Below are 27,427 nucleotides of genomic sequence, written 5' to 3'. Positions count from 1 at the left end.
GTGCAATTAGTTTTTTGATTTTCTAAAAAGTAACGACAGGAAAAAAATAAAATTGATTTTCAAAAAAAACCGTTTTTTCCTAAATACTGAGCAGTCCTTGAAATTTTTAAAACCCTTTTGATGGCATCTTGCTGACAAGGTCCCACTTTGCCCCAATTTAACTATCTTCGTATCTATTGAGAGTTTCCAAGATACAAATGCTCGTACCTCGAATTTGTAGCACCCTGTATAAATCTATAAAATCTGTTTACTTATTATTATGATATTTTAATTATTTATGACAATTTAGATTTAATCTCCATAATTCCAAAATAAATTTTATAACATTTTAACATATACAGGGTTTTTGTACAGTATGTTCTCGGATTGTCTTTACAAGAGGAAATACTTTTTTATTATTGACATTTTGAGAAAAATGTACTCTCTTTTGCTTGTTCTAAAATAATTTTTCCCGTTTATACTTTTCCAGATTTTTATAACCGTTTTAGAGAAAATTAAAAAAAAACATGAAGATCTGGTTATGTCCTATAAATCAAAATTCATTTCTATGGTAATATGATTTCGATTTCATTTTTGATAGATTGTTAATGATAGAATTTTCTCCAAAAAAATCCTTTATGGGTATTTTGCCACTGCACTGCAAGAAAATTTACAAAATAAAATAGTTATTTTTTGTAAACACTTCTGCCACAAATTACCTATAACAGATGCGAAAGAAAGCGACTGCATCGAAAACCGCTCGGCAAACCCGACACGCCTATTGAGTGGTGTAAATACACCAGTCGTTTAGTCCGGAAACCTATGCTGTGTCGTATTCGCTTGCTGGAATGACATAGTGCGTGGTTATATGTTTCTTTTTAAAACGCGTGTAGGATTTTTGTTGAACTTTTTTGAACTGTTATTTCTAAGTTTGGTAATTTGTATATCTTATTTAAAATGGGATGCAAATGTGTTTATTTATAAGGAAAAAAAAGATATTTATAGTATAAAAAATTAATTTATTTAACAAAATTTAATTAAAAATGTTACAAAATAGTTACCTTTCTATTGGTTCTATCGGACTTTTTTCGACTATATAAATCTTTATTTGTAAACTTTAATACATCAAATATTTTCAATCTAATTAATCATTTAATGATGTAAATAAGAGGAAATTTCTCACATGGGTGGTCAAATTTTATAGTTTTCATTATATCAAACAGCCTCTGAGAAATGTTTTCAACTCAAAATGCCTTTAATTATGTTTGACTACATCATTAAAAAGGGTGTTCAAATACATCAATGTGATATTTGTCTAAAATTTGCAAAAAAATCCGAATCTCTGGATAACTCGAAATTATTTACCCATTTAAAAGCCTTTGATCATGAAAGTGGAAAAATTTGTTCATTTTATTTACAGGCTGGAAAAATTATTTAAATTAAATTTTGATGAGTTTTGCACTGAAGAAAACGTTCAGAGGCTGTTTGATATAATGAAAACTATAGAATTTGACCACCCATGTGAGAAATTTCCTCTTATTTACATCATTAAATTATTTATTAGATTGAAAATATTTTATTCATTAAAGTTTACAAAAAATAAAGATTTATATAGTTGAAAAAAGTCCGATAGAACCAATAGAAATGTAACTATTTTGTCACATCTTTAATTAAATTTTGTTAAATAAATTAATTTTTTATACTATAAATATCTTTTTTTTCCTAATCTCCTACGAGCTGATATAATATGACGAGCAATCTATTAAATTACTGCGAGATTATACAGAAAAGTCCACAGACTTCGAGACATAGGAAAATCAAGTCCATTTAGCGTGTGTCCAAATTTTGACAAGTTTTCAAAAATTACAGTTTTGTTTAGACTGACGTTTAATTTCACCTGACTTCTCGGTGAATGATTTCTTTTTATGGGGGTACATAAAATCTAAAATTTACGGCCATGAAGAAATTCAAAACTTGGAGCAGTTAAGGCAGAAAATATTTAATGCCTTTGACACTGTCACCCCTGATATGTTATCCAATGTGAGGAGGGGATTTTATGATCGTTTGGGTTATTGTTTAATGCAAGATGGAGGCACTTTTGAACAATTTTTGTAATTTTTTAAATTTCATTATCCTGTTTTTTTACCCTTTACCCATAACCTACCTTGGCGAACATGGGAAAACGAAGGTCCTTTTCAGGACCACTAATATTTTGATTGAGAAAATTGGTAACTTTTTTTGGATTAAAAACCAAAAGTTGTTAATACAATACCAATTTAAAAGTGTTTTAGTAGTTTTAATACACACTATGATATAAAATTTATTATTATTATAATGTACATTATTAATACTATCGTTCATTCGAAATGGCATTAAGGCCCAATTGCAACAATAATTTTTAATTTTTTCTTAAAGATAAGTAGAGCTTAGAATGAGCTGTATTTATATTTACTTTAATATTCACCTTAAATGAGGGAATTTGACTGATACAATTTTTGAATTTGAATTGTTTTTAATGATAGTAACAATTTTAGTTCAATTTTTAATAAAATTTATTTAATATTAATAGAAATCCAAGAGATTTGAAACCTCTTTTAGCGATTTATAACATTCTCAAATGAATTACAGGTGCCCTTATTTTCTATGAAAATCACACAGCTCTTTTCATAGTCGCTGCAATTGCTATAGCTATAAAAAACTAATTTTTTAAGGTGTGAAAATTGCGACACACGCTAAATGGACTTGATTTTTCGTATGTCTCGAAGTCTGTGTGTCTCGAAGTCTCAAACAAATAGTAACCCAAACTATACATTGATGCGGATTGTCTATGAACTCTTTCTGAAGGTCACAGAAACCTGAACGCGTAATTCGGTGTTCTTTCGCATCTGTTATAGGTAATTTGTGCTTCTGCGTTAAACCTAAACGGACGCTGCTTGCCAGAAGTTATGTTTACAGTAATACAAATTTGCCTAACAAAGAAAAAATGCTTAACGTTTCGGAAAGTTATCTCTTTCCGTCGTCGGAAGCAAAAAAATACAAAGAATAAAGAAAAGAACTATTTAAAATATTTAAATTGAACTATTCGAGAACACTTTACTTTTTAAAACAGATACTTCTACAAGAAACCGTTGACGTTCTGTTAAAATGACATTATATTAAGTTAAACTTCAAAATTAACAATTATTACCTTATAACAATTACTTAATAAGGTAAAACCAAAAAGCCCAAACTTTCTGTATGATTATCTTTAAATTTTACGTATATTATGTTTATTTATGTGATGTTCTTTAAAATTAAAGAAGCGTTTGCCATACATTATTAACATCTACAGATGCATGAGCAATATATTTATTTTTATTAGATTGAATTAAAAAAGCCTCTTTTATTTTTCTTTTAGAGGCTATCGCTTCTTTCATTATAATTTTGGCTTTATTAAAATTTATTCTGTGCCCTGTGTCCCATGAATGCTGACAAATCTTAGATTTGTGAAAATCTCCTTTTCTTAAATAATATTTATATCCTTTAATTCTAACATATAAGGGTCTAGGTGTTTCACCAATGTAAAATATATCGCATTCACATGGTATTTGGTATATTACATTTTTTGTTTGTTGTTCTGTATTGATTGGTGATAGAATTTTAATTAACGTCATATTTTTGGCTGTTTTAAAATGTTAAAGAAGCAGAAAATTTAGTTAGTAATGCTACGGAAAGGGTAACTCTAACAACAGCAAAAAATATGACGTTAATCAAAATTAATAATAACCATGTATGAAAGAATGAAATCGAATCGAAATTATATTACCATAGAAACGCCTCTTTATTTTTAGGACTTAAATTCAACCATATTTTCATGTTTTTTTTTTAAATTAACGGTATGAAAATTTGGAAAAATATAAATAGGAATAACCATTTTAGAACAAGCAAAATTTTTTTATGAAGAGTTTGTTTTTCTCAAAATGTGAATAATATTTTTTTTCTCTTGGAAAGACAATCCGGGGACATACTGTAGATTTTTGTAGCGGAATTTTAACACTTAGTCCCTGAATTCCTCGTTTTTTCTTCATTTGCCCTTTTTATTTTCAATTAATCTATGAACTGTGAAAGTATTATTGTGATCTGCTGATTCACTCTGTATAGTACTAAAATTGGTATACCATTTATATTCTGTAACAATGTAATATTGTAAGAAAAGGGAATGGTCTAAAGAAAATAGATTCTATTTTTACTTCTTCAATGAACTAAAAAACTCAGACTTCTATATCTAACCCAAGGTGAAGGAAAGAACTCCTATAGACTTAATTTTCTAACCTTTAATCCTATTTAGGGCGTGGGACCTTCAGTTTTTCTTTTCCTCTGGGAATAGCTATTTTCGCGTGGAAAAATCCACACGTTCCTAACCGGAATCTGTTTGTTTTAGGACGCAAGTGGAGACCCTTGGAGCCAGCAACAAAATGCCAACTTCCGGTATTGCCGAGGAGGCGGCCCTTTTGGGGTAAGAAAAGCGAAAGAAATGCTCTATTTCCGTTGTGTTTTATGTGTATATTTTGTTGGTTTGATTTTTATACCTTGAGGTCACACGTATAAGAAAAACAAATGTATTTTATTCCTCTTAAGCCTCATTCAGAACCTCGAAATTAGAGGAATAATTTAGTGGTTTCAACTATACTTCGTACTTAACACAATTTCTCTTGACGGATGATAATCAAAGGCCAAAATGCCATTAGAAGCAAATTTTGAAATACTAGTGAAAAAAGTTAGAAGTTTTTTGCCTTTTTCTACCAATTGAAAATTACTACCTACTACTAATTTTGACGATCTGAATAATTACTAGGGCAACGGCCTAGCAACGTTGAAACACCGGTTCCCATTAGAACACCGAAGTTAAGCGACGTAAGGCGATACTGGTGGATGGACGGGTGACCGGTTCGAAACTCTGTATCGTGCTGTTGTCCAAGGGAAAAGTGTAAAATCTATTGATACACACTGCTCATTCACGCCGGTTCGAGGCCGGATGAGATCGGATATCTCGTGAGTAAGAGTTGATTTAGACAGTTCCTAAGTCGGTAGGCCATTGACCATTAGATTCCGCTTAAACAAAGTAGGCCCCGTCCAGATTAGCCCTGGCAGCAAAAAGGAGACGTTAACTGAAATCTTTACTTTGAATAATTACTTTTAAATTACAGGTACAAACTTCTACGCTAATTAATTGAAACAACTAATTTGTTCTACTAATTTCGAGGTTCTTAATGAATCTTTAGAGTTAAGAAAAACGAAATGGTGCTAATTAGCATATTTATTTTAGTTTTTTATTAGGTTACTTCCGAGGGGTAAACCGCAGAGGAATTATGGTGTACACTATGAAGGAATTCTACAGGAATTCCAAGACATTACGAGGAATTCCAAGGAATTCCATAGGAATTACTAGGAATTCCAATTATTTCCGTAAGAATTCCAATGAATTCCAAGGAATTTCTTAGAAATTTAGAGGAATTCCACAGGAATTAAGAGGAATTACAAGCAACTTTATAAAAAATTAACGAACATTAGTAAACCATGAATACTATAATAGGTAGTACTAAATTTAAAGAAAAACGTTTTGCAGGCGATTTTTTACTATCCGTTTTTCGTTTTAGAATCGCTTCCAAAGTTTCCCAATATCAAATATCTACAGGTTAGATAGATATTCTTTTAATTTAATATTGTACCCTCGATTATATATCTAAAATATATTCCAATAGTACGGCCGAACCACCCCCGAGAGATCTACTTATAACGTTCCCTGATTTCGCCATTTTAAAGAAACCCTCATAAGATTTTTTTGTAAAATTAATACAACTTTGGGTGCACTTCATCAATGATACCATGCGTAATCTTATGGAATTTACTGGTGATCGTATTATGACGCAACTCAAGTTTTATTAATTTCCTTTCCTATAGATACGAGTATAACTAGGTACCTATCATTTTCAAAAAATCTCGAGAAAAATTAATTTTAATAAGTAAGTTCCGACATATTTCCAGTATTTTCACCTCATGATCCCCTATTAGTCCTAAAATTTAACTAAAAAAAGTGAATCTCGTAAGAGTACTTTTTATTGTTAGATCTAGTACTTATAGAGACATTAGACATTTATAAAAATCACCAGAAAATTCATAGCGGAACTGCGAAACCGAGGTGGCAACGCTGGTTCAGACTGAAAGAGTTACCGAGTTCGTACCAAGGAATTCCAAGGAAGACCTTGAATGATTGACCTTGACCTCGAAGACCAGGAATTCCAAGGAATTCCGAAGGAATTACGAGGAATTCTGAGGAATTATTTGAGTAAAAGGAATTACGGTGTACACTTTTCCCTCTGCGGTTTACCCCTCGGTTACTTCCTTTTTATTGACAATTGCTTGTTTTAAGAGTTTGATTTTTGTTATTTGAGGTCACACGTATAAAGAAAAGAAATATGTACAAAGTCGGTATTACACTGGTCTAGTAAATTAGTTATTTATTAAGTTATATTAAGTTTAGTAAACTTAATATAACAAATAATTAATTCAAGTGTGACCACACGTTGTGGATGATATTTTTGTCAATCTGTAAGCTAATCGTTTCGTTTTAAGAGGCCACACTATTATTTACAAAAAATCTGGGTATTCTTGGTAAATCTTAAGTACACTTATTTTTGTATTATTTTTTTTAATTTTCAGTTCAATAACATATCTTGATAATATTGCAACATAGGCATAATTTAGAGAAACGAAAAGACAGAAATAAACTCGGTGGTTCGCAAAATTTAAGCAAAAAATATATATTTTTTTCAATTTTGTAAATAAAATAACAAGACTATTTTAGACGTATTTGAAAAAGGGCGAAGAGAAAATATTGTTTCTTTTATCGAGATCTACCCGTTCTAAAAATATGTCCATTTATTTAAAACTCCTCTAGATTTTTGCTTTCTGGATTCGTCATAATATTTTTTGCGTTCTTTAAACACCATTATGTTATTGTTTACACCGAGTAATTTTTGAAATAATGGTTATTTGCCTATATTTTCCGAATGTTTAAAGATCCTTTCAAAATGTAAACTCGTAAATTTTATTGTTGCTTTTAGTTGGAAATAGGAAAATCACTCAATTGATAATATCAATTGAGGGATATTTTGAAAGGAAGTGAGTTCCAGAACATCATTGACACTATCTTAAAATACTTATAAAAATATTATATTTTAAAAACTACCCAAAGCAAGCCATAATGTCATACATTTTCTGACAAACGCACTAAACCAAAAATTAGCATTCAGAACCAAAAATTTGCATTCAGCCATAACAAACCTTTTAACATATCACTATTAATTGAATTACATACTTTCAACAGTATGTAACAAGACAATGTTTCAATCTGTAATCTGTAAATTACGCTAACATGGTTAGCGAAATATTTCCGCAGAATAAAGTGTTGTTGTTGACAAGTCTATATTTTTTACTGTTAAACTAGGCTCCAACTTATACCTATTATTTTCAATTATATTTTTTTAAAATTTGCATAATGTATTGTGATTGTTCAAAATACGTACGTAGCTCTTTATACTTTTATACCCTTTATAATTGGGTATACAGGGTGTCCCAGGTTGAGCGTGCATTAGAAGTTTCTAGAGAACTACAAAATCTAGCTCCGAGATTTCTTGCATATCATAGTTTCACAACGAGATCTATCGATCAAAAATATTTTTAATATGGCGGCACTTCCGGAAATACCGGAAGTTGACAACAACTTTCTTATTTTAAATGGGTGCCCCTATTTTTTATTACATACTTAAATTATCTGTAAAATTTTATGAATTTTGATATTAAACACTTTATATCTAACATTGATCGTTTTTGAGAAAAAAAAAATATTTAAAATTTTTGAACGAAAAAAACTGCCTGTCAAAAATATGTGTATAGCCTTAATGTCAAATTTAGTGATTACCATGGCCACTGTGCCATAAAGAGAAAACATGTTGCTATCTATTTCAAAAATTAAATTGTTCGAATGTCATATAATCATGGCCACAGCTGTCATCATTTTTTTTTCAAATGGAAACCCACTTTTTTTATTTCATTAGTGAAAATGTTTTTTAATTCGTTACTTTTTGATTATACATGTTCCTATACCTAAAATAAATGGTTTTTAAGTTATTTAAGATTTAGTTTTAAATGGTATATTTTTTTTGTTTTTTTTAACCAGTAGCCTAAGCCTTTAAACGTCACGCGACGTAAAACTATATCTGGCCATGTCATATTGCCACTAACTGTCACTAAAATACGAGATATATTTTTATAAATACACTTTATAAAGTTTTACCAACAGTATTTATAATACTATACGAAATTCAAATAATTAGTTTTTTGACAGAAGGAAATACATTGTCTGATGGTTTGACACTTAATGTCAAAGGAAGCTAGCTAAAATCAAGAAAAAATTATGCTTTAAAACTAAATCTTAGATAACTTAAAAACCATTTATTTTAGGTATAGGAACATGTATAATCAAAAAGTAACGAATTAAAAAACCTTTTCACTAGTGAAATAAAAAAAGTGGGTTTCCATTTAAAAAAAAATGATTTATGATAATTTTTTAATCGTTCAATTCTATGACAGCTACGGCCAATACTATATGACATTCGAACAATTTAATTTTTGAAATAGATAGCCAAATGTCTTCTCTTTATGTCCCAGTGGCTGTGGTAATCGCTAAATTTGACGTTTAGGCTATACAACTTTTTTTGACAGGCAGTTTTTTTCCTCCAAAAATATTAAATATTTTTTTTTCTCAAAAATTGTTAATGTTAGGTATAGAGTGTTTGAGATCAAAATTCACAAAATTTTACAGAGAATTTAAGTATGTAATAAAAAATGGGGGTACCCATTTAAAATAAGAAAGTTGCTGTCAACTTCCGGTATTTCCGGAAATGCCGCCATATTGAAAATATTTTTAATCGATAGATCTCGTTGTGAAACAAGGATGTGCAAAAAATCTCCGGTCTAGATATTGTGGTTCTCCAGAAACTTCTAATGCACGCTCAGACTGGGACACCCTGTATAACACTCTTTTAAATTAAAATACATTTTAGATATCATGACCTCCATTTATCAATGCTCATCCTCGCTACATTCATACCTTAATAACATGCTACTATTTAAGGGGATGATTCTTGAACCTATAGCCTAAAAGAAAAACATTCATATGAATGTATGTCCTAAACTTGTTAACTTTTGAGATACAGGGTTGGAAAATTTTTTAAAATGGCACTTTTTTTCATAATTAATTTGACGTTATTATAGATATCTTTTTGAAATTTGATTTATGTTTTCTATGCATCAAAGTGCCTTTTTTGATGTACAAACTATTTTATTTACTTCGACCTTACGGGCGTCCTTACGGGGTTTACATTGAATATTTTGGAAGAAAATATGGTACGCCACTGGTTTCTCTTATTTTAAGAGATCTTCATTCATTTCTAAACAATTTTCCTCTCTTGATTTTTTTCGTACGACCCGTAGTTTTTGCTTAAAAAAAATTAAAATCATTTTACTTCAGGATCATATCGCTAAAAATCTGATGCGATGATTGTTGTGAGGAAATCATTTTTGCTTCGGCTGGATGGAAATTAAGACATACAACAAAAATTTTGTTTGGTTTGGTTTGGAAAAAATTGGAAGGAATTTTGTTTGTACATCAAAAAATTCGTTTTTAGGCATAGAAGACAAAGACATTTTTTAGTAAATTTTATCACCCTGTATCTCAAAAGTTAATATATTTAAAACATACATTCATATGAAGTTTTTTTCTTGAAATAGATGAATTGAAGTTTTTTTCTTGAATCGCCCCATTAAATATTAGCATGTCATTAAGGAATACCCTGTATATCTAGACAAGAGGTTCCTAAACTTTTATTTCTCGTAGACCACTTTCCAAATTTTACTGGTTTTGGTGGACCCCCGCTGCTTAATTTTTACCATATTTACAAAATTCGTCAAAAAATGTGAAGTGTAGATCTGAAAGTAGAAATTTGCGTTGTGTCGTGGACCCCTAGGGGTCTACCTGTACTACTTTGGGAATCACTGAATCTAGACACTCTATCATAGTATGTGTCATAATAGACTTAAACATATCAGTACACTTACATAGAGTTCGAAAAAACATAGTTAGAGTTCTTTAGATAATAGACATTACAATATTCACAGTCCAATTATTAAAAATCTAATTTGAAAACAGTGTAATACCGGCTAAGATTCCAGAATATATGGACGATGTCTATAACCTTTAATTTTTAACTACTAATTAAATTTCTAGTACGATGCCTTCAGATTCCATGGACGACATCGAGTTGAAAAACATCAAATTACAATTTCCCAGCGCTAGATCCATGTCAAGAGAGGATTCCAACGCTCAAGAAGAGGTGGTAGAGACTGATCGTGGAAATATTGTCGTTGCAGTGCAAGGAAATAGGAATAAGCCAGCCATATTGACTTACCACGATTTGGGATTGAATTGTAGGTATTTTTTATGTATTAGAAGTTTGAATTAACTTTACTGTGCATTTTCGTTGATAAGACAAGTCATAAAAAATACAAATGGATCTGAAACTACGGGGCAAAGGTAAGGGAAACGCAGTTTTCTAAAAAATGGCCGATTTCATTCATAAATATTCAGGTGCTTGCGGTGTTTTATGAAAATATATCAGGAATTTCTAAAATGTTTTACAGTAAAATAACACTGTCTTATTTACAACCATATATGTAATACTGACATGGCTTTAAAAAAAATTGAAAGTGTCAAATTATCTACATTTCTTCCCTCTTCCATTTCCCTCTCTCGGTTTTTCTTATTTCTCGCCTCATTTAATTAAGCAAAATCTTCTTAAAATATCTTTATTAAATACTTATCTAACATCAACAAAAATAAACAAGATTAACAATAATAATTGAAGATTTTAATACATTTATTTGTTGAAAAGTTTTGCCTGGTAAAAATGCTAGACTTCTTCAACCTAACCTAATCTACATTCTGGCGTTTTAAAAAAGCGACGAGTTTGTGATATTATGATATGTCAGTCTTTTCCTTTAATTCTAGCATTGTCCGTATCATGCTGTACGTAGCCCAAAGAGTAGATGGATTTTTCTGCCTTGCCATGTCGTCGCTAAGATATGCCATCAAAACTGTCTCCGAAACAATATTCTTAGCATTTCTTTCGGCACACCATTTTTGGTAGACTTTCAATGCTATTTCATATCGCCCCTACTTTTATCTGGAAGTAAACTGGCTTCTGCTCTTTTTGCAGCTTCTGTAAGTTCTGGTGGAGTACCAATATTAAAGTAGTCTTCATTATCAGAACTTTCCGACAACATTCTGGCTTTCTATGTTATATAAATTCGAAAAATCGAACCAGAAATTCAAAACTGTCACTTAGTTGTTTGTTTTGCTGTTGAAGCATAGACAAAGAAATAAAAAGAGACTGGCAAATCCCATGGTAAAGAGTGGGACCGCGTTCCCGTAGCGCAACTCAGAATAACAATTTTGAAACCAATTAGCAGGACCATGGCAGGACGTACGTCTTTATTGCTATCTTTCTTTATTATGTGTGCTTTATATGAAAAAGAAAGAGATAGGTATAAAACGTATCGTAAGACATTATCGCACATTCTGGCTGGCGGAAAATTTAAATTAGACATTATTAGTAGTATTCTTTCATTCTGAAACTGAACATTTTCACTTAAACTGATTTATTCCCTATACCACGTAAAGGGAACGTGGTGTAGGGAATAAATCAGTGCAAGTGAAAATTTGCAGTTTCTTTCAGAACGAAAGAATACTACTATTATAAGGGAAATTATAAAAAAAGCAAAAATTTTACTGTTTTATAAACATATTTATTTATACATAAAAATAAATAAACTTTTTATAATATAATAACAAAAAATAACAGTGTTTATTCCACCCACCTACCAATTTTAAATGCAGAAGAACTGACTGTTGCAGGAAATGATCGGCCAATTTTTTTAAAGGGCATTAAAAATCTCATTTTCGAAAAAACTGCCTAATTGCAATAACAAAGTGAATATCCAAGCCAAGAAGACTTTACGAGAATCATGATCCTGAACATTTTCAAGTTCAGTTTTAATCCTAAAACAAAAGTAAAATAGGTATATTAATAAAGTTTCTGGTTACTATAAACCAGCTATAACTACCTACCCAAAAAATGAAAAAAATTAATTGTATTAATTTGTTATGTTAAGAGAGGTTCGAAATATCTTTGACACTACTACTTCTACTTTTTTCTTAATAAGATGATAAATATAACTACTTACTTTTATTTTATCGGGTGTCTTTAACATGCCTATCAGAGAAAGGGGGCACCAATACATATAAAAAATAGATGATACTGGCTCCTGCAGCAAATAAAATGACAAATAGTATAACCTAAAATTATAAGTAACAAAATATAAATACCTATATGGAACAAAGGAATTTGTTCCCTATCCATATTCGTAAGTCAATAAAATGGAGAGTTTAGAAAAAAAAGGTAAATCACGAAAATAAAAATTAACAAACATGACGAATTGTCATGATGTTGTCATCTTGGTTGTCATGATGACGAAAACGAAAGGCGATTGTTCTAATTTCTATTTAGAAAGTACGTTTTATATGGCTGCTTCTTTCTCTCTTGTTATATTAGAATGAGATAGTGGACCCAATAGACGCAATGCGCAGATCAACATAATTAGAACGAAATTTTGCGTTCTGAGTTGCGCTAAGGGAACGTTGTCCCTCTCTTTGCCATTTAATTTGCCAGGCTCTTTTTATTTGTTTGTCTATGTGTTGAAGGTTTGCGCTATAACAACCATTGGTACCGGTAACTATAGAATATGACTATAGATATGGAAATGCCAAAACAGAAAACGAAAAATTTTCGCATATTTATTTTTTTTTTCATATAAAATACTGTCCCTATTTTTTAATTAATGATGTGGTTGTAAATAAAATAGTATACAAACCTCGGAGGAAAGTTTTCAATTATTGTCTCGAGATTTAGTTAATCTCTCGACAGTAATGAAACACTTCCCTCCTCGGTATGTAATATACTATTACTTTACTATTTATCTACATTTTTTGGGGGGGATTTCCTAAATATAGTAATACATTTTAGAAAGCGTGTACTTTTAATACACAACACAAGTTGTAAGTATAAAATACAATATAATAACACTAATCAATATTTCTACACTTTCTGGGAAGAGGTAAACCAAACCAAACCAAACCAAACTGGCCAATAGGAAAACGTTTTCAGCATGGCATGGCTAGGCCTTTTAGTGCCGTAACCATGATAATAAAAGAAATTAAAAAAATATACCGTAGGAAAATTTACGGTGAACGTTACGGTGCAGTTCTGAAAAGTTTTCTAAAAAATATACAGGGAAATTTAAAAGAAAAATAAAAATATTTGCACTTATTTAAGGCTCACCCTGTATATCTTACCAAAGGAATGTATAAAATAAACAAAACGGTGATATACGTAGTACAATAAACTTTAGAGTCATAAAGAATTGGGCGACGCTATCCTTACACTAATAATTTACCCCAGCTTTTACTGGCTCTTGCCAGAATATATTCTTAGTGTTCCGAAGTCCGTTTTTATTAAATAAATTAAGTTAATTTTAGTAATATGGTATATTTTTTCAAGTTGATTTAAGCGTCATTAACAAATAATATATTTTTGGAACATGGAAATGTTCAAAAGCAGGTTGAATAATCTCATAAAACATATATTTTTGTTTTTTTTTATGTAAACATAATCGGTCTGTATTTGTTTTATTATCTTTGCTGTTCCAAGTGATATACGATGTTATAATAGAGGATTATTGATTCTGAACGCCTACGATTAAATGGAATTAGTCATATTTTTGCAGCTTTGTTGTAAACAGCAACTTGATAGACATTTGATATACATTTCTAGCGCTAGATCCACACATGATAGACATTTCTCTTTATGTTAAGTATACACTAACTAATCTAATTAAACAATATCTTAAGAATTGATGAAGAATAATAGAAGAGATGCAATAATCAGAGGCATTTTAACAAATTTTGCCAGTCAAACAAGGCAGCTCTAATAGGTGTTCTTGCTCCAAACTGAAAGCAAGGTAGCTCCAATAACGTGCCCATATACCGTCCGTGCTGCCAAGTCTTGCTATTGGTTCTATCAGTCTCAAATTATTATGAAAGACGATTTGATGTGAAAAATTAATCATATTATTTAAACATCTTTTATTGTGATTTGGGTTTACATTAAATATTCTTTTGATACCACGTTAAAATCGAAATCCATTTCTTTTCAGACCTGTCTAATTTCCAAGCTTTCTTTAACTACATCGATATGAGAGCCCTGGTGGAAAACTTTTGCGTGTACCATGTCACTGCTCCAGGCCAAGAAGAAGGTGCTGGGATATTTCCAGAAGAGTAATTTATACTTAATTTAAATTATTTTTTTTTTAATTATAAATTATTTTTTTTAGTTATGTTTATCCTTCGATGGACGAGCTGGCTGAACAAATTAGCCAAGTGACCAGACATTTTAATTTGAAGCAGTTTATTGGATTTGGAGTGGGAGCTGGTGCGAATATTTTGTGCAGATATACGCTAAATCATCCCGAAATGGTAAGTAAAAGAGACTGATAAAACTTACATATAATATTTTTACTGTTTCGAATGTAGATGTAATAATTATTGAAACGAAAAGTTCATTTCAGATTTTTTTTTGAAAAACTTATCCGTGAGTTGTCCGTCCAGTTACCCCAAGCCTTTTATGAAACTATTACACATTTATGTATGTAAAATCTCTCTAACGAGTCAGGGAAGATTTCGATAGACGTCTTCCAAATATTGACAGAAATGACACTTTACTTATAAATTAATTAATACAGCAGATAACAGCTGTCGCTGTTTAAGCGTTTTGTTGTTGGTTAGACTTTACACAATATACTAGAATCTGTCGAACACACATATACCTATAAAAGAATATACTGCAGCCTTCCTATTGAAGCAATGAGAGGATTTATGTCCCAGTATTGAAGGAAAGAAAATCAAGTTTGTATTGTTTGGGAACATATATGTGCGTCCTTGTTTAGGAGAAGAAAGTAATATGCTTGCGCCGAATTTCTATTTTTCTATTGGTCGAATGGGGTTGAGGTCGATTATCGGTTGATTTTTGCTTTATTCAGGGATATGGATGTGGTTATCCCCTCTATATCTCTGGTTATATTTGAACGTATTTAACCTCAATTTCAAACATATAATTTGGAATGGTCCAATCAAACTGCTCGCATCATTTTCAATAGAGGAATAGAACTTTAGAATATAAAAGCATTTTCCACATATCTATCCTTCAATAGAGAACAACGGCCTACGGTCGAGTCGGCCGCTGCTGGCACGTATAGACGTAAAGAATCTTTTACGTATATAAAAAATAAAAAATATAAGAAATGCGCATGCGTACGTAAACGTTTACGTGTTTTTAGTGTGTGCCGTTGTTCTCTATTATTGGAACAAAGATGTATGCGGTACCCACAGTATATTCTTTTATATATGCATGGTTTAACAAGTCAGGTAAAATTTTGTCAGACGACATCCAAAAAAGAGAGTATATACAATTTACTTATGAATTAAAATAACAGCAAACAATATAGTAAGGAAAATTCAAATTGTGTATAGTATTTTATTAAGAGATATTAGCAAAAGAGATGTGACAAAATGACAGAAAATACAATTTACCTGTGAACTAAAATTATAGACACTTCCTCACTGTAGTGTTCTTTCGTTAGATAGTTAATCATACCTGTCTGGTCTGGGTTGTTCTTACTATGTTGGCTTCAAACCTATATTTTTTCTAGTAGGACTTCTTTTAGTATCGTCTAGAAAATATTAAGACCATTTTTCAGACCTTTTCTTAGTGGATAGTTCCAAAGAAGTTGTCTTTAAGATGCCCTAAGCTTCTTCTGTTGATTTTTTTTCTTGTCTTTTTTGGATATCGTTTTGGCTTGTCCTAGGATGATTTTTTAAACCTATGATGATTTTTTCAAGCAATACTTTATTTTATTCTTTCTCGAATTATATATTTTGTATTTTACCTAAAACGGTTCCTTGGTAGGGCCCTTCTCTGCGGCTGCAAGTGTCTATCGTGGCTCAGTTCTACAAACTTGAAAATTCACCCTCAAGGCTTTTTATATAGGTGGTTATATCCGACGGCGATATGTTACCAAGGTCTGATGAGTTTCCAAGTTCTGCGTTTGGATGTATCTGCCAAAATTATAGAATTCTTTCTGTAATTATATCTTATAGGTTCTTGAGATTGAACTTTCTTTTGCTTAGGGATCAGAAGTAAAGTAAGGTAAAGATTTTAGTTAACGTCTCCTTTTTGCTGCCAGGACTAATCTGGACGGGGCCTACTTTGTTTGAGCCTCGAACCTTCGTGAATGAGTAGTGTGTATCAATAGATTTTACACTTTTGCCTTTTTTTGGACAACAGCACGATACAGAGTTTCGAACCGGTCTCCCGTCCATCCACTAGTATCGCCTTACGTCGCTTAACTTCGGTGTTCTAATGGGAACCGGTGTTTCAACGTAGCTGGGCCGTTGCCCTTAGGTACTAGATTTTTTATTGTTTTTTAGAGTTTTATATCAAACATATGAGGTGAAATAAACATTGTTAAAAAAATGTTTTAGGTTTCCGCGCTTTGCTTGATCAATTGCGTCAGCACTCAACCAGGTTGGATCGAATGGGGCTACCAGAAACTGAACACCAGACACCTCAGATCTAAAGGCATGACCCAGGGAGTACTGGACTACCTCATGTGGCACCACTTCGGAAGGGTAATTACCTATTTTCAGTTTTACAGAATGTCTTATAATATCCTGTCGTTTTTTTTTATCAAACCTAGAATACGGAGGAACGTAATCACGACCTGGTGCAAGTATACAAATCCTACTTCGAGCGGAACGTGAATCCCACCAATCTCGCCCTGTTCATCGACAGTTACGTGAAGAGGAACGATTTGAACATTCACAGGGATCCGGACCCGAACAAACGGAACAGCTCGACGCTGAAAGTGCCCGTGATCAATATCACGGCCGCTTACAGTCCCCATGCCGACGATACCGTTACTTTCAACGGACGTCTGGACCCCACAAACTCATCGTGGATGAAGGTGAGTTTTAGGTTATTTCTAAGTAAGTTTTGGCAACGTGGTATTCTGGTATTTTAACTAATAGTGGGTCTCGCGATGGAAATTCTCCAGTGTCTCGCAAAGATATCAGTTACAGTTGTCAGATTTGAGCAGGATTTATAAACTCAGGAGTTGACGTTCAGTTGAGGTTCCATTGCAGTTCGATATCCGCGGCAGTTGAGGTTTAACATTTTTCCATTTATAAACTGTCAGTTTCGGTCGTAGGTTAGATTTGGAATTGTGAAAATTTCGAACTTTTTTCTTTCGATTTAAAAATATTGTTGATATTTTTCAAAGTTCAAACCAAGGATATATAGAAGAAGGATATTCAACTCCCTATAGCGGGCTATGTAGGAAAATATGCCGTATTTTGTCGAGGAAGACGATTTCGTCACGACCAATGAGCGTCGAGTATTTGAAATTGAAAACATATAAATTGACGGTAACCTATGTTTTTTGACTCATTTCACTGACAGATGTGATGAGATTATTATTGTAATTTATAGATCCAAACGTTTTTGAAAAAAAATAATGTATTTTAAAGTTATTTCCTAGAGTTTGGTTTGGCCTTCTATATTTTGGTATTTGTCTACTAATAAATAATATCTTATTTTGTATTTCGATGTATGGAAATCCGCAAGTTTTGTATCTGAAGCCGCAAAGAAATTTCGCTCTATAGTGAGAAAAATGTTATTATATCTTTTTAGACGTGTAGAATTACAAAATTTCTTATTTCAGATGTTCTAAATGTGAGTGCATGTCAAAAATTTAAATATATACTTGAAATATTATTTCAAGTTATATGCTTTGACATTTTTTGGAAGTAAACAAATATTGAAGAAAGTGTTGTGCCTTCACAGAATTTAAATTGGCATTAGGAATAGATTTCCTTGATTTAGTAATAATATTGCTCATAGAAATTGATAATGTGAAGAATAACAATACAGGAACATAGAATAACAAGAAAGAAATTCTAGCAGCAAGTTAGGTTATGAGATAAATTTTATTTATATAGTTTGTTTAAAGAGTTTAGTTTGAAAAAGTTAAAACAATTATTTTTGTCCAGGTCATATTTTGATAACTGTTGTTAATTGATAACATATTACAGGGACACAAAGTAAAAAAGACAAAACATTTAGACCCTTTGAAAGAGAAATGTTTGCAATGGATATTAATAAATTCTAGCCAATTTGTATGATGTACAATGCAGGCAATATTTCTGCCTCCTAACGCACTATTCGCGTAAAAGAAGATGTGGGTATTGTAGTTATACTACCTAGGTAGTTAATGATACATGGAATATATTTCTATATTATTGCAATAATGATGTCTTTATGTTGTATTTTTTTTAGAAAAAGATTTATTATTAGTTGGCTAGTGTGTTAGTAGGATAGCCATTGGTAGTTATAAAGTATGAAGTCGTCAGGTATTAATAATGGAATTGATCAAAGCTTATATATTTATTGTGATATTTATATTGTGAATTTAAGTAGTTAGAGTTTTTAGTTTGTTTAATAAACGAATTAATGTGCTTATTGTGTATCTAATTAAAAGAACAATGAAAAGTTGAATACCATAGGGGTACGTATGTTATACAAAGAATTTGCATCAACATTTTTTTGGTTATATACTTGTACTGATATTTGTTTCTTGAACTAAAGAATTATACAGTACCTACTACACAATATAATAATCTGCAGCTACATAGGTAGGTAGCTGTTGGTAATTAAATTTTTTATCTAATATAATATCTAACATCAGAAATATTGTTAATTATCAACTATAAACAACTAAGAACTAGAATTATCAACTATAAACACAATATAATATACTGTATCTTAAGCAATATGTAATTATTTAACAATTATTTTTTTTGGGAAATAAAAACTGGTACTAAATTCTTTTTGACTATTTAATTTCTAAGTCACAAATAATGGTGGACAAATAGCAAGAAAATTATACAAGTAAAACATAATTTTAACTTATTTCTCTAATGGAATTTTGGTATTGATCTACTTAGTAGGATATGCAGTTTATCATATTTTTGAATATTTATATTCAATATTGTTCAGGAACAGCCCAATTACTCTGAAAAAAAAATATATGGTCAAATTCTTTGAAAAGAAACTTTTAAAATCAGTAATGATAAAAAAATATATAATTGTTGTATAGCAGAACCAGGGGACACAGAATTAGGGGAATTAACAATAGATTATTAAAAACTGCCTTCTCTTAAAAAAGTAGTATTATATGCACTTAGAAAGACTATAAAGGATATAAGTACGCATAGAAAGAAAGTAAGTATCTATACTACTGATATATATATAACTATATATGAATACGATACCTACAGTATACAATATTACTAGTATAAAAATAACAGCAGAGTCGGCACACTTTAAAATAAAAAAGCAGCATAATATTCAGGTATGTATCTAAGTAAAATTTTCTCAAAAATATTAGAATATGAAATAAATTGATAAAAAAAAATAATCAATATTGGCACTTGAAATTTTAATTTCTTATGTCCTTAAATTATTTATATCGTGTTATACATAATACTTACATAAATATTCAATTTAAAAATAGATCAGCACTTGAACGAGTGAATATAAAATAGTATATTATCAATTTCTATGAGCAATATCATTACTAAATCAAGGAAATCTATTCCTAATGCCAATTTAAATTCTGTGAAGGCACAACACTTTCTTCAATATTTGTTTACTTCCAAACAATGTCAAAGCATGTAACTTGAAATAATATTTCAAGTATATATTTTAATTTTTGACATTAAGCACTCACATTTAGAACATCTGAAATAAGAAATTTTGTAATTCTACACGTCTAAAAAGATATAATAACATTTTTCTCACTACAGAGCGAAATTTCTTTGCGGCTTCAGATACAAAACTTGCGAATTTCCATACATCGAAATACAAAATAAGATATTATTTATTAGTAGACAAATACCAGAATATAGAAGGCCAAACCAAACCTCTAGGAAATAACTTTAAAATAAATTATTTATTCAAAAAACGTTTGGGTTTTGGATCTATAAATTACAATAACAATCTCATCACATTTGTCAGTGAAATGAGTCAAAAAACATAGGTTACCGTCAATTTATATGTTTTCAATTTCAAATACTCGACGCCCATTGGTCGTGACGAAATCGTCTTCCTCGACAAAATACGGCACGTTTTTTTTTGGCCAGTCGAATATCCTTATTCTATATATCCTTGGTTCAAACATAATAATCCAGCATTGCGCAAAATATAAACATTACAAAAACAGAAATAATGAAACAACAATAAGGATGATTTTCCAGTGCATCGCTTTTCTGTGCTTCACGTGATCGACAGGTCCTTAGTATTGGCTGCAGTTCCAACTGCCGACTGAGTGCTGCTAGAAATTTTCGAGCGAATTCCTTCAACGCAACGGAGTCTTAAAAAACCTTCATATTCCTTCAACTTCACAAAAATTCTAGATCTTGTGAAAAATTACCAAATTTCCTGTATTTTACCTATTTTATAATTAGGAGAAAATTTTTAAAAACTTATTTCTGGTAATTTTTGGATACCGATGTTTTTTTTATATAAACTTCTTATTAAAAAAATAACACGATCAAAAATGCTATGATATATACTCCATAACAGTATTAAAAAGTATATTTCAAAAAATGCATTGCTTACAGTGATTGCTTCAACAGAGAATAATTAATCGTACAAGACGCCATAATCAGGGGACTTATTAGATGTATGTTTTCCGTTTGCCTATTTCTTTCTTCTCAACATCAATTTCAAATTGCGGTTCTTTTACAGCAATACATCATTGTGCAAAACTGCCAGAAGTCCTCATATCCTTCAGCCCTTCAATCGACGAAATTTCACTATAAATTCCTTCATATTGAAGGAAATCCTTCAATTCTGGCAACACTGTGCCGACTTAAATTTTGACCATATCTGAACTCCCCTGAACATAAAACGAACTACCAACTGTTCGACCAACCGACTTTATAAATGCGCACATTCATTTCATAGTGTTGAACATTTTGAACGTCAACTGAACCTCAGCTGCCGAGTTTATAAATCCAGCTATGGAATTGCCCAACATTTCGAACGTTTTTCTTTGGATTTAAAAATACTTTTTGACATTTTTATAAGTTCAGACATATGGCGCTTACTCATTGGCCCAACTTAAACAATGTCTATCTCGAAACTAAGTGAGCATAAAACGAATTGTCAACTTTTGGATGAACTGTCTTTATAATGCCTAATAATAATATACTAATCTATCTATATAATAATTTTTTTATACAGGGTTTTTCAAAAAACATATTAGCTACAGGGTGTTAAAATCTTAATATTTTTTCGATTTATTATAATTTTCTTCCAAATACTTTTAGCGATTTCAATGAAATTTTGAGGGTAAAAGTTACTACAAATGCGACATATTTTAAAGCTAAAAAAGTGTCGACATATTCACCAGGGACGTGCATATGGGTTATCACTGGAATATTTTTCTAAAAAAAGCATGTACGCCACTGACTTTTTTTTCTCTTGTTAGCGAAATAGTGTAAGCAATTTAATGCCGATTAAAAGTTGTCTCGATATTTTGTCGATTTCAGCCTCCTTGATGAGATAAACGCAATTTTATTAATTTGCCTTGATCCAAGTCTAATAAAGCCTTTAAAAAATTTTAATATCATTAACTTGCGAAAGTTTTAAATAGATACTCATCGATTTTTTACCAAAAAATATAACAAAAAGTTCCTATAAACTAGTAATGGGCAAAACTGTTATTTTTAGATAACAGTTGAAACTGTTATAGTTATTTATAAAAAACAGCTTAAAATAACAGCTTAAAAATAACAGGTTTCTTTATTTTACTGCTAAATATCTGAAAGTATGAGGCGGTCACCGCCAGGCGTATTAACGCAGTTGCAAGTTGCAACAATGACGTGCTCGGTGGTAATATTTCCAGGGTGTCAAAACATTTCTAAATATCGATTGTTACCTAAAATACCTCTCTAAAAACGGTGGTTGTTTACAAATAAGCGCTGTTGTTTACAAATTGCGATATAAAAAAAGCCAAAATTCCGCCACCCGTCTATACCTAAACATTCCGATCTACCTACGCCCTGCCGCTCGATCCGCGTAGATCCTGAATTGAGTAGCAGTGTACAGGGTGCATCTTACTCGACGGGCGAGAAGCTCTTAGTTATGATTTTACCATTTGCGGTCAAAAAATAACAATATAAGAAAATGTGTAGTATATTCTTCATAAGTAAACCAACTACACACTAGAGTTCGAATTTATTTTACACTTAAACTAGCGTGTACCCGCGACTTCGTTCGTGTCGAATTAATAATTTCTAATGGTGATGATAAAGCAAAACAAGAATTTCCATTAACATACAGACTGGATAAAATTTTCTCACGTGTGCCAAAAATAAGCTTTAAACGTCAAGCAGTTTAAACAGAATCGTGGTTAATCAATTACTCAGCTTTTTGGAACACCCTGTATGCTTTTTGAAAAAATGTCAACATATGTAAAAAAACAAAATAAATTATGCGTGTCCAGGCGTTTTCCCGAAAGACTAACCGTTTTTTAAATAACAAATATTGTAATATTTGAGGGCGTTTTTCACCCTGTTGGAATTTGAGATTCGAGAAACCCCTCCTTATCGAACCTCAACCCCAGTCAATCCGTTTGCCAAAAATCAGCTTTAATTTAAACGTCAAGCAGTTTAAGCAGAATAGTGATTACTCAATGGTCATATTTTATGAAACACCCTGTATATATTTTTTAAAATCTGAATATATGTAAAACAACATAATAAAATATACGTGTTTTAAGAGTTTTTCCGAAAAACTCACCGGTTTTAAATAAAAAATATTCTAATATTTGAGGGTAGTTTCACCCCTTAGAATTCGAGTTTCGAAAAATCCCTTCTTATCGAACCTCTACACCCTAAAGTCAATCCGTTTTCCAAAAATCAGCTTTTTACGTCAAGGGCTTTAAGCAGGATCGTGATTAATCAATCACCAGATTTTTCAAAACACCCTGTATACATTTTTAAAAAATCTTAAAATATTATTCTGAAAATTTTTCAGAATAAATAAATACCTAAATATTGAAACTTAATATTAAGTACTGAAACATACAGCGCCATAATATCTCGACCTCCGCCCGTTATGCTCGTAACAGGTTGAAAAACAATGTACTATCTAAAATAACTGATGCGTTATTCTCCAAACTGTTTCGAACCTCCATCGACAATCGACCGATGCAGCAGCGTTCCTTTCCCACTCCGATTATCTCGACCACCGCCCTGTTATGCTCATAACAGGTTGAAAAACAACGTATCTAAAATGACTGCTTCTCCAACCCGTTGCGAGCCTCCATCGACAATCGACCGATGCAGCAGCTTTCCTTTCCCACTCCTGTTATCTCGATCGCCAGGCGTTATGCCCGCAATTGTTTCAAAAAACCTGCTTCTTTTATATCCTATTATTTTTAAGCGGTATCGACCGAAGCAGCTACGTTCGCCGAAGCGCATTCCCCACTCCGTTGTCCGTTGTCTCGCCGCCTGTATCGATGGTTGACGAAATAACATGTTTTCCATCCATACTAGTTGTTTTTTGGAATTGCTTCGAGCAGCATAGAATTTCGTGACGGTGCAGAGCGCCGACTTCGTTTAGAGCGGCCGATCTCTACCTGTCGTTATTTTATATCTGTTATTTTTTAGAAGTAGTAACGGTTGCGTTATGTTATTTATAAATAATTGTTATAAAATAACAGATAGTTAAATAACAACCCATCACTACTATAAACATGGGTATGGAAATGCATAGTTTTAGAGTTACAGGATGTTAAAATTTTTAAAATTAGTTTTTTTGTAATTATCTTAAATACCATAATTTTTCTATTTGAAATGGCTGTAGGTTGGATTAATAGTAGTAAAAACTAATAAATAATTAATAAATTAGATAAAATATATAATTTATTAATTTTATTTCTATTTTAATTTTATTAATTATGATTAATAAAATTGCGTTTATCTCATCAAGGAGGCCGAATTTGACAAAATATCAAGAGATAACTTTTAATTGGCATTAAACGGCATTCACAATTTTGATGTCAAAAGAGAAAAGTCAGTGGCGTACATGTTTCTTTTTGAAAAATATTCCAGTGATAACCCATATGTACGTCCCTGATGAATGTATCGACACTGTTTTAGCATTAAAATATGAGGCTCTTATAGTAACATTTACCCTCAATATTTAAAAAAGTACTTATAATAAATCGAAATCGGTAAATTATAATAAATCGAAAAAATATTAAGACTTTAACACCCTGTAGCTACGAAACAAAGCAGAATCGGATCTATGTTGATATGAAAAATAAATATTATTTTTACGTGAGGAATCTCCCCACGAGAGATGGCAGATGTTTTTTGAAACACCCTGTATATTTATTAATTTTATTGACAAGACATCGATCAAAATCGTGTCAAAATTTTCTTTTAGTAATTGTCATTGTCATTATTTGATTTTGGGGTTAATTTTATTGTCAGACATTGATCAAAGTGAAAATTCAAAATCTCGATTATCGATTGTTGCTGTCAAATTTACGTTCCTATATTATTGATTGAGCGAAACTTTGCGCTCAATCAATGATATAGGAACGTAGTTAAAATTTTCTATACAATATGAACTGATCTTAGACACACCCTAAAACTCATATTTGACAAATAATGATGACGTAACGTTGAACGATGGCCGAACAGTCTTTATGGTATTATTTTTGCTGTTGATTTTATAATACCTAGTTAGTTAAAAAGCCTAAAGGCGGGCGGCCACTGCGAGCGTAACTAAACTAAGCCAAGCGAAGATAAGATTTGTAAAAATCAGCTCCCATACTTTTAAATGAATCAGCGGCCACTTGAGCGAAACTAAACGAAAATATTTGAACGAAGATTCAAATCGTAATTTAGTTTCGCTCGTTTTAGTTTGTGACAGGTTCCAGCGATTTTTCGCAGCGATTAGTATGATAGCTCAGACACAAACGCAGCTAACTTAGCTGACTACTAAGCAAAAATCGTTCCCAGTGGCCGATGAAACTTATTTTCGTTTAGTTACCGTTTCCTTCTATATTCTTAGCTTAGTTTAGTTTCGCTTGCAGTGGCCGCCTGCCTTAATAACTTGGAGACTGCTGAACCTTCCTTCTTTATTTCCCATCTCGTTTTGATTAATCTCACGTTATTATTGCAAACGAATTTAAATATCGTCAAAAGTAAATCATATTATACCTTTTTTTATTTGTTATATTTAATATTTTTAAATTTGTCTCTAGATATCGGACTGCGGAATGGTTCTAGAAGAACAGCCCGGCAAAGTGAGCGAAGCCTTCAGACTGTTCTTGCAAGGCGAAGGTTATGGTAAGTAAGCTTGGTCGAAAGTCCACAGAAGAATTTTTTTGTACTTGCTCCATTGGGGATGAAAAAACACGCGACAATAATATCATTTCGAGCGATTTTTACTCCCGACTGGATTCACCTTTTTTAAAGCTTATCTCTCATAAGGTGTTATTGTTAAGGCTAAAATTAAGTGGTAGCTCAAATAATGTTAAAACCGGTTTTTTGACTCATGAGTGTTATTTCGGTGATATTTCTATAAATAACTTATATTAGTTTTGGTTCAAAAATAAACATGTTTTTTTTTATTTTTATTCAAACCATGTGCTTTTTATGGTTTAAGACAGTTTTTAAATATGACTTAGCCCAAAGTTTGCATGAACGTTTCCAATGAGCAAAATTTATAGAGTAAACTTTGTTCTAAGAACATATTTAAAAGCTATTCTCTAAAGTCTGTAGGAAAGACCTAGTGTCTCTAGGATCGATCAATTTTATAAGACTTACAGGAGGTTGTTACGAAGTTCTATCAGGAACTATTTTGCATCGGTTTTACAGCATTTTGGTTCTATAAGCAAGGTTACTCTAAAATTATGTTACTTTACACTCTTATAAGGCAACATTAGCACTTATAGATGCCCGATTATTAAGTTTTATGAACATTCTTACAATAAATGTAAAAAATCATTCAGTGTCTGAAAGCAAAACTGTCTCATGTGATAAACAAATCAGTGTTCTAAATACCACTATAAAACAATAATGGAATATAAAAGTTCTATAAGTCTAAATTGATAGAACTATTTTGCTAGCTTGGTATCTTTAATACTAGCCAAATATCGTTGTTTAATTTATATCGAACACCCTGTACATTTTGCGAGCATCAGATGCAAAATTTAATCTATCAAATTGTTTGACACCATTTTTAGATAAAGCCTGTCCAACGAATCAATCTCAAAAATAATAGAAAATTCAGTTTAACTGTGAAATAAAATGACAGACAGCAATTGTCGCTGTCATTTATCATCTCATTGGACAGGATCTCTTACGGTTTTTTTTTATTTTAGTATTTTTATATTTCAACCTTTATTTATTCCAATACAAGGATAGAGTTATCTTTATTAATATGGAATCTTGACATACAGGGTGTTCTGTTAAAAAATACAGGTGACAGTTAGGTGACAAATTTTGATATCTTGTCACCTAACTCAACTGTTTGCATATATGTAAAGAGTTTTTTGTAATTTGTCTTCATCACAGCTGTCTCGTCATATAGTCAAATGATTCATATTTGTTGCGAAGTTTTTGGCACACCCTGTACAATGTAATATCTTCTTAGATAATCTTTTATTATTTAAAGACGTAATTCATTTGTTCCAAATAAAATTGAGTCAAAGAATCGGTGATTTTCCGATTAAAAAAAATTAACAAATTATATTTACTGTTAAACATAATGATAACGACGTTGCCACTAAGAATAATAATACTTTTAAGATATACCTATATAATAATAAAGCTTTAAATACCACGCTCAAGAAACACCGCTTCTAGCGTGTATTAGAGGATCTTAGTTTCTTTTTAGGCCTTTTTGGAAATCAATTTTTTATAGTCGTAAAATACGAGGGGTATTCCCCTTTAATTCATAATTACTCAAATGGTACGAGGGGTATTTTAAACGTAATATTTTGAATCAGTTTCTTTAAAAGGGCCTTTCATTAAGTCGTTTGATATGTCAGCGACTCGAGAATATTTAGTCTTTTAAAAGTAGTTAGAATTATT

The 27,427-nt window shown here is 31.3% G+C and overlaps 1 protein-coding gene across 5 annotated transcripts in view; it reads left to right on the top strand.

Annotated features, from left to right (window-relative positions):
- Positions 1–27,427, top strand: part of LOC115880426 (protein NDRG3-like) — a 70,125-nt gene that overhangs the window by 31,069 nt on the left and 11,629 nt on the right. For all 5 annotated transcript variants that reach the window (XR_004049874.1, XM_030897627.1, XM_030897625.1 and 2 more), the window contains 7 exons: positions 4,400–4,474; positions 10,307–10,506; positions 14,350–14,470; positions 14,527–14,668; positions 16,733–16,879; positions 16,948–17,214; positions 25,594–25,678. Coding sequence is in view for 4 of the 5 variants with exons in the window: in XM_030897625.1 (XP_030753485.1) it covers positions 4,400–4,474; positions 10,307–10,506; positions 14,350–14,470; positions 14,527–14,668; positions 16,733–16,879; positions 16,948–17,214; positions 25,594–25,678 (1,037 nt within the window). In the remaining variant the exon portion in view is untranslated. The remainder of the gene's footprint in view (positions 1–4,399; positions 4,475–10,306; positions 10,507–14,349; positions 14,471–14,526; positions 14,669–16,732; positions 16,880–16,947; positions 17,215–25,593; positions 25,679–27,427) is intronic.

The sequence above is a fragment of the Sitophilus oryzae genome, unplaced genomic scaffold, assembly GCF_002938485.1.
Source record: "Sitophilus oryzae breed Bouriz unplaced genomic scaffold, Soryzae_2.0 scaffold_1623_pilon_pilon, whole genome shotgun sequence".
NCBI lineage: Eukaryota > Metazoa > Arthropoda > Insecta > Coleoptera > Curculionidae > Sitophilus > Sitophilus oryzae.
The sequence above is the reverse complement of the archived record's forward strand: the minus strand, read 5'-3'. Positions and strand labels throughout refer to the sequence as shown.